This window comes from Camelina sativa, chromosome 6 (assembly GCF_000633955.1).
Source record: "Camelina sativa cultivar DH55 chromosome 6, Cs, whole genome shotgun sequence".
Lineage (NCBI taxonomy): Eukaryota > Viridiplantae > Streptophyta > Magnoliopsida > Brassicales > Brassicaceae > Camelina > Camelina sativa.
In genome coordinates, this window is record NC_025690.1 from 20,112,824 (window position 1) to 20,121,206 (window position 8,383).

The window sequence follows — 8,383 nt, forward strand, 5'->3', positions numbered from 1 at the left end:
GGGGGGGGGGCTCTGACAATGTGTTAATGCGTGAAAAAACACATCCCTGGTCATTATGAGTTTTGCTAGTTCTTCCTTGCTTTAAACCTAATATGCATGCATGTTTAAGAAACACATACCTGGCCATCTTCTCATACTTAATTTAAACTCACCATCCATATAAAACAATATTCAGTATGCTATAAGATAATTCACCAATTGAGAAGCTTAAGAAAATTATATTAATTTCTTATTTTGATTCTCTTTTTTTTTTTACATAATGTTAATTACTAATTTTAACACATAAAATTTTATATACTTTAATCACTTTGTAGCATAGATTTGTTTTTTACATGTTAACAATAAATAATAATTGCAACTAAATTGCATATGTTTTCCTTATTAGTTGCACATATTTTCTTATTAAAATTAGTAACTTAATAGACTATTTTTCTACTAGAATAGTAATATAAGATTACTTTTCCTTTTTATATACTTTTCAAAATATTAATTTTAATCTTTTTATGTTAAATACTTTTTAGTTTTTCTTAAAATTATATATATAAAAAGATGAAGTAAATTAAATCAGAGATCAACACCGTCGGTCAAATTCGGCACCAGAATGTTCTCCCGTTATTAGCACATGTGTCGAGACCTGAGTGCCACTTCCTCGTTTAGGAGTACATGAAGAACGGGAGTTTGGAAGATATACTGACCGATGTGTTAGCTGGACAGAAAGAGCTAATAAAATACTTTTTCCTATTATTTTAACATCACTTTTCATTTTTATATACTTTTTCAAAATGTTGATTGTAATCTTTGTATCTTAAATATTTTTTAATTTTTCATATAATTTTCAATAGATTTTTTTCACATATGTCAAAGTATTATTGATATACTTTGAAAACTAAGTTTTGTATCATATAAATGAAAGGTATATGATAGATTGATGGTTAGAGAGGTTAGTTAGTTAGTATAATTTGTTTATGGATTATTTATGTCAAAGTCGCTTAGAATTAAGTCAATTAAATGATGCTGAATCACCTCTTTTAGAACCTCTATAAATTAATACTCTTTAAATTAATACTCGTTATAAATTAATAAATTCTTCCAATCCCAAGTTGGGCCGATGTAAAAAATGACACATTTTGATAAAATAAAATAATAAGATAATAAGATAAGATAAAAATGACAAGTTGGGCCGGTGTAAATTCTTCCAGTCCCAAGTTGGGCCGGTGTAAAAAATGACACATTTCGATAAAATAATAAGATAATATTTTTTTTGGAAATCGTATGTAAAAATATGGTCCTATCAATATCATAAATTAATAATCAAATAAACTAATATATATATATATATATATATATATATATATATATAATTTGTAAGAAAATCTAGTGAAAATGACTCTATTGTTGTAATGACTCTATTGTTGTTTGCCTATTCTTGAATTTGCATTCTTGTTGGAGTTCAACTATAATCTTTTTCAAATTGCATCCAACAATTATGGAGAATACTAGATGCGATAATTGCTGATCTTTAGTAACTGTTTCTAAAAGTACCGCAATATCTTCTTCGACTTCATCGTTACGATTCGAATTATCATTACTTTGAAGGATAGTAATAACAATTTCTTCTAAACTCTAAAATTTTAACATTTATCATTTGTACCTAGATAATCTAGTAAACAATTGACATTCATCTTATTACGATAGCCAATATTATAAATTAAGAAAATAAGAAAATCTCTTGATAAATTAAGAAAATATTAATTTATTGATTATTAATTTATCGATAAATTAAAACCTCTAAAAATTAATAAAATTTAATGATCCCGACTTTATTAATTTATAGAGGTTTTAGTGTAATAGCATTTGGATCGGTTTATTTTAAATTCGATCCGGTTTGATTAACCGGTTTGATTAAATTCGATCCGGTATAAATTTCGTTTCGGTTCATAAGATAAAGAGTAGTGTTGGAAAGAGAGAGAATAATACAACAGTGATGAATTCAGCGTTTCGAAACGTTCACTTGACTGCTGCGTCTCGTTTGATAAACCCTAACCCCTTTTCTTCTTCGATTCTCCATTTTCTTCCTCTCTTCTCCGGCGATGCTGCTCCTCGGCGTTCCAATCCTCTCCGTCATCGAATCGTAGTTTCCCCTTTCTACTCCACTTCACCTTCTTCTTCTTCTTCTTCTTCCTTCCACATTCCTATGGAGGGAGGAGATGATCAGGTGCCTCCTCCACCTTCTTCTCAGTTGCTTGAGAAACAGTTCGAGAGCTTCCGTGTTCAGTTGGAAGAATCTGCAGCTTTGAGGGAGCAGATTCGTGCTGTGGTTATGGAGATTGAGTCCGCTACGAGGCTAATCCAAGCTAATCTTCTTCTCGTTCATCAGTCTCGACCTATTCCTGGTAAATCATTAGTCTTTGGCTCTTTTGTATTTGAAAATAGGTTAAAAATTCCATCTTTTTTGAAATGGCTTGCTAGGTTCAGAACTTGGTGATTAAGTTCTCTTTGAAGGGAAGCAAAATCAAAATTAAAGATATTGTGTACTTGTTCTTAAGGAAAGGAATGAGTATTTGAATCACACATAACCTTTCTGTTCTTTAAGAATTTGCTTGAAACCTTGGTTGGTACTTGTAAGAACGCTTATGTTTTGTTGATGGATTCAGAGGTTATCGAGAAATCTAAGGAAAAGATCAATGATTTGAAGAAGTTTTACGGCCGGCTTGCTGAGATTCTTCGGGAGTGTCCTGGACAGTACTATAGGTAAATTTGATAGCCAGATGTAGTAGGTTTGTTTGTATTTGCAATGCAATGGTTTAGTGATTAAAAAGGTTTTGTAATTTAGGTACCATGGAGACTGGAGAAGTGAAACTCAAGCAGTGGTCTCCCAGCTTGCTTTTATGCACTGGCTTGAAACTGGAACTCTTCTTGTGCATACGGAAGCTGAAGAAAACCTTGGGTGTATGTCTCTGGATCTCAGTTTCACTCTTTTTTTTCTTGCTTTCAATATATACCATGGCCTAGTGGCTGTACTAAGAACAGAACCTGATTCGTGCTGGTTCTCTCACAAGCTTTGAACCTTTTGCCTGACCTGTCTACTATTCTTAACGATCAGATTCAGTTTGCCACTGGTCTTCTTCTCTTTCATGGTTAATTGACTCTCTTAAGTTTGTTAATTTGCCTACCTTGTTCTTGCTCTTTGTAATTGATTTTATCCTAAGGCTTTGTTTCAGCCTGCATTTTATCCATTTTAGTGTCAATCATTTGCTAAGACTTGGATCTTTCACCTCAATTGAGTGATTTATTACAGTTTTCCACAAACTCTCGTAGGATGGATAATGATGCGAAGGCTGAATTTGCATTATGTTGTTGTAGAATAGACATTCTCCAAAGTGTTGTTTTGTTTGTAATCTGGAATTGTAATTTTGCTAAAATACTTTTCTCTTTCGGTGAAACTAAGCAGAACGTTTCTTCTAATTCCACTTCATTGAATTGCAGTGAACAGTTTGGAGTTTGGATTGGAGACTGAAGATTATCTGACTGGTATGTTTCTGAGAAAGAACTTTCTAATTCTATAGATCAAATAATCCCCTGACCATTTTATGAAAATCGCAACATTACTTATAGTACTTTGATCTTCCTCTTTTTGAACACTTTGCAGGAATCTGTTTCATGTCAAACGACTTGGTATGATCAATTTTTCATCCCTAATTCTTACTCTCCATCTTATCCCCTTAGCATCCCACTCGATAGTAAATCATTTTTTCGGGTATGATGCAATGTTTTGAGCAGCCTAGGTACGTGGTTAATCGAGTGACAGCAGGAGACTACGACTGCCCGAGAAAAGTGATGAATTTCTTGACGGATCTTCATGCAGCCTTCCGTATGCTGAATCTCAGGAACGATTTCCTGCGCAAGAAATTCGACAGTAAGTCATATAAAAACATCTCTGACTGCTCTTTTCTCCATTTGCATTATTAGCTGAGAGTGAGATTGTATAACATAGAATATTTTTATCGTATAATTGAACAGGTATGAAATATGACCTTAGAAGAGTGGAAGAAGTTTACTATGATGTCAAGATCCGAGGATTAATATCCGGTGGAGATCTTCCTGGCGTCCAAGGAACCCAAGGCCAATCTTAATAAGTCTTATCTCTATGTTTTAGCTCCAGCAATGAAAACGGCAAGAAGCGTTGTAGTTTCAATCCCTGAAAACGACACCGTGTTTTTTTTTCTTTCTTTTTTTTTTCTGTCACTTACCTTATTTAACTTCTGAATTGTGTGGGCCTATTGAGTAACAAACCAGAAGCCCATGTTTTATTCGTTTAGAATGAACGTTAGAGAATCGAGTCACACACTAAACGGCGTGAAAAGAATCGCAACTTTTGCCGTTATCCGAGTCAGCAGAGCACCCTGTTGTGCAATTGCAATATAACAGTAGATGAACAAACATAACATCTGTCATCGTTGCGGACTTGAAACGCACGTTATATTAGCATTAGACGGTGCCTTGCCTTACGTCATTTTTTTGGTTTTCAATAATAAATCAGCTTTTGGAATCCGGCAAAACAAAAACAAATCACATAAAACAAAAATAAATAATCTAAAGTCCAAACAACAACAGTCGTCGCCCATTCACCTTCTCCGTCAGTCAGTGTGTTCCTTCTCTTCTCCTTCTTCTTCTCCTCTCGAAGTCTCTGTCTGTTTGGTACTTTTTTTTTAATAGTTTTGTTTATGTTTCTCTGACATTGTCTTTATCCATATCTACTTTGGATATGTTTTTTCAAAAGTTCAGATTTTTTTGTTGTTTGAAATAGATCGTAATGTGTATGTATAATCTCGTTCGATTTTTTTTTTTTTTAATCTCGGATTGTTCAAAACTCCAGGTGTGTTCGTTTAAGGAAGATATAAGCTAGATTTTTTTATTTTTATTTTGTGGTGTAATGTAACAGCTGTAACTCTCTGGCCCACTTTATACTACGTCGTATTTGCATTTGATCGGTGCTTTGTGTAAAAAAACTAAAAACAATAGTATAGTATACGCTTCTCTCTGTAGCTCTCAAAGTTTTGATTTTTATTTTTGGGTTTATTTATGGAACTACTATCTTCTTCTGAGATCATCCGACATAAGTATATATTTTGTTTTCTTTTTTTTTATAACCTGTATATTATTGCCTGACTTTAGAATGTCTGTCCTTTGCTCTTCTCTCAAGTAGATTTATGGAGTATTATTTATTTATGCTTTTTTTTTTCCTAGACTACAGAGGCAAAGTCATGTTCAATGTTGACTTGTATGAATGTATGATGAATTAATCTATTGACTGGGGAACACATGTCTGATTGGTNTTTTTTTTTTTTTTTTTTTTTCAATTGAGAAATGAGGTCCAGTTTTTTTTTGTGAATCTAGCATGTAAGTTAAGATTTTGGTTTTATGGGCAACACTGTTGTCTGGTTCTGTTCAATTATTCTGACGTACCTTTTAATCTCTAGTATGGACCTTTTAGGATGGACAGGACACCCGGTTTTCCTGCTGTTGGATTCAAGTGTGACAGTGTGAGATTCTTATTCTTCACTTGTGTTCCTTTGATTTTGGTTGTATATTAGGATGAATTTTCCTCATGACTTAATCTTTTATTTTCTTGATAGGTTGATGAGAATGTTTGCCTTTCAAACGAGTATAAAATGAGTGACACAAAGCGTTTTGTAATGGAACCTACACATGATCACAATACCTCGGTAAACAGTTTCTTAGGTCTCGGTATGGAGACTATGGGCTTAAGCTCCACCATGGATGAATTTTCTCATGGATTTGACTTTAGCTTTCTCCCAGACTATGGTAAGTGAGTCTTATGTTGATTGCTTTGTAACATTCTCTGTTATCGGGAGTATCGTGAATGCTAGAGTTCTCTTTCATTTTGTTTATAAGGTGGACTAGACTCTTGTACCACTCAAGATGTGGAAGCTGGTTTAAAGTTCGAAGTATGTGTTCTCTCTTTTCTGTTCTCTAGTCTCTATCACATGGTTTCTTTTCTTGGTCATTCTTGACATGAAGTTTCTTGTCATCTCCTAGATTCTTGATGGCTTTCTTGATGAAGTTGAAGAAGTGGAAGATATCTACGCATCACATGATCTTTCTTCTACTAGTAACCATATCCTTCCAGGTAAATTTATGTACGTGATTCTATCATCCTAGTACATCTCTAAACAATATATGGTTCACAATCCAAACTATAACTTACTTGTAGAAACTGAAGACAAGAAGAAAGTATCTGAGTTGGATGGTGGCCCCTATGGTCTTATGAACTTCCCTTCAGAATCTTATTCTCCTGGAATAAGTGGAAGCACCGGACTCTCAGAGTGGTCAAAAGAAACTGTTCCACATGCTGAACACCAGAATGTATCCAGCGAAAAACTTAAAGATATTTTGGATTCAAATGAGTCAGAAGATGACAAGAAACCACTATCCACTTTTATAGGCTCTTGGGTTAAACGAGGCAGGAATCGGAAGAAGAATTTGCCCAACACCGCTTATAGAAGGTAATAATAGTTCAGTGATTAAAGTCTTACTCTTAATATATATAATCACACACGTCAGATTTCCTAGTGAAGCTCTCTCATTTTTAATGTTGCAGATTAGATTCTTCTGGTGAAAGAATGTCTTATGACTTTAGGCCCCGGAAAGAACCTATGAAGAAATACATGCATACTTCAACGGTTTCTCTTACTCGTTTAAGACTACAGAGTTTTCCCATTTTTTGTTCTAATTTATGTAAACCAAATCCTATTTGATATTGCAGGAGAATACATTTCGTGATGATCAACTAACTTCATCTGAAAGTGAGGATGACATCTCTGTAACAAAGACATCCAGAACCAGAAGTGACAGGAGAAAGCAGCAGAGAGTGTGGACTGTTGATGAAGTTATGACGTTGGTTGATGGTATTTCTCACTTTGGTGTTGGCAAATGGACCGATATAAAAAACAACTTCTTTCATTCTGCAACCCACCGCACACCCGTCGATATCAGAGTATTTCACCCTTCACCTTAATATCAAACTCATCATTTAGTAGTGCTTGGTGTCTCGGTTCTTCTTCTGCTTGAACCTTTTTCTTTGTTTTCTGTCACAAACCTTCACCTTGAACATATGCAGGACAAATGGCGTAATCTACTGAAAGCAAGTTATAACGACAAGCATAATGATGGAGAGGTTTGCTTTTTTTTCTTCCTTTTGTCAAAGAAAAGAAATCATATAATGAGAAATCCTCTGTAACACAACTTTGAAATATACAGGCTGAAGAAAGACGAAAGTCATTGGCTCGCCCTATGCCGAAGGATATTCTACATCGTGTAAGGGAACTTGCATCACGCCATCCATATCCGTTCTCCAAATCATCGTGTTTCGTTTATGATTCCTCAAGAAGCCAAAGCACTTCAAAGAAGAAGAAGAAGAGGAATTGATATAGAGAAAGAGTCTAGAGAAGCTGTAAAGATACTAAACTAAACTCGATTTTTATCTGTCTTGGAAAGTAATAGTTCTCTTTAGGATATCATCAGTATTATCTGAAACATCTAAGTTCTTCCATGTGAAGTTTCTGTTACTGCAGCATCAAAGCTTTTGCGTACTTCCTTTATATTCTCCATCCTCCAATGTGAATAAACAACAAACAGCAGTAACACAATCCACTAGTTTTGTCTGAAAATACATGGTCTCTCACACACCCTGTTTCTTGCAGTGTCTATATGTAACTGTTTTATGTAGCTTCTCATCTAGTAAAGAGCAGATGGGAAACAAGTAAAAGATTTGTGTGATTATCTTTAACACTTGATGTAATTGATTAACCTTTAAAAGTTGAGTGTATGTATATTGACATCAAATTATATAACAAGTAACTTTATGTAATACTAGTAAAAGGTTTAGGATGCTGATAATTAAACATTAAAAGTACACATATGACACAAATGTCCGAGTCTGAGAGGTCAATTTCGACATGTTCAATGGCCAAGATAAGATGATGATTAAAAATATATATTTTTTTATACTCCATGAAAAAGGGAGAAGAAAGAGAAGTATAGAGATAACATCATAAGAGTTGCACATGCACGCAATAAATTCTCAAGTCAGAAGAAGCCAGCTTAGTTCAGAGTGGCAGTCGTTGTTAAATTACTTGACAGACCAAAACCAACTTCAAAACACACACACAACACAAACATAACAGATAGATAGATCTGAGAGAGACATTTTTAGAAGAGAAATGGTGTAAGAATGAGGATCTCTTACTCAATTGAAGGGAACATTTTTTGTGAATCCTTAGGGGGATGAATCCTAATCAATGATACTCGTTTCTCTTCTATAATGGACCCTCCAACATTGACACTTCTCCATCTATGTACC

The 8,383-nt window shown here is 34.2% G+C and overlaps 2 protein-coding genes across 6 annotated transcripts; both read left to right on the plus strand.

Annotated features, from left to right (window-relative positions):
* Positions 1,975–4,325, plus strand: LOC104792484 (translin). The gene is made up of 7 exons (XM_010518639.2): positions 1,975–2,393; positions 2,655–2,751; positions 2,834–2,949; positions 3,487–3,531; positions 3,650–3,675; positions 3,781–3,916; positions 4,021–4,325. Exons 1-7 carry the CDS (start codon positions 1,985–1,987, stop codon positions 4,131–4,133), a joined length of 942 nt encoding a protein of 313 aa, XP_010516941.1. The 5' UTR covers positions 1,975–1,984; the 3' UTR covers positions 4,134–4,325.
* On the plus strand, positions 4,373–7,622 carry LOC104792482. Of its 5 annotated transcripts, XM_019246955.1 has the most exons (11): positions 4,373–4,698; positions 5,481–5,543; positions 5,637–5,826; positions 5,917–5,969; positions 6,061–6,151; positions 6,236–6,387; positions 6,467–6,527; positions 6,628–6,704; positions 6,788–7,018; positions 7,142–7,198; positions 7,282–7,622. In XM_019246955.1, exons 1-11 carry the CDS (start codon positions 4,432–4,434, stop codon positions 7,447–7,449), a joined length of 1,410 nt encoding a protein of 469 aa, XP_019102500.1. In that variant the 5' UTR covers positions 4,373–4,431; the 3' UTR covers positions 7,450–7,622. The 5 variants fall into 5 exon arrangements, with proteins under 5 accessions (XP_019102500.1, XP_010516937.2, XP_010516938.2 ...); XM_010518635.2 differs by having other exon boundaries at positions 6,236–6,527; positions 6,623–6,704; XM_010518636.2 differs by having other exon boundaries at positions 4,373–4,644; positions 6,236–6,527; positions 6,623–6,704.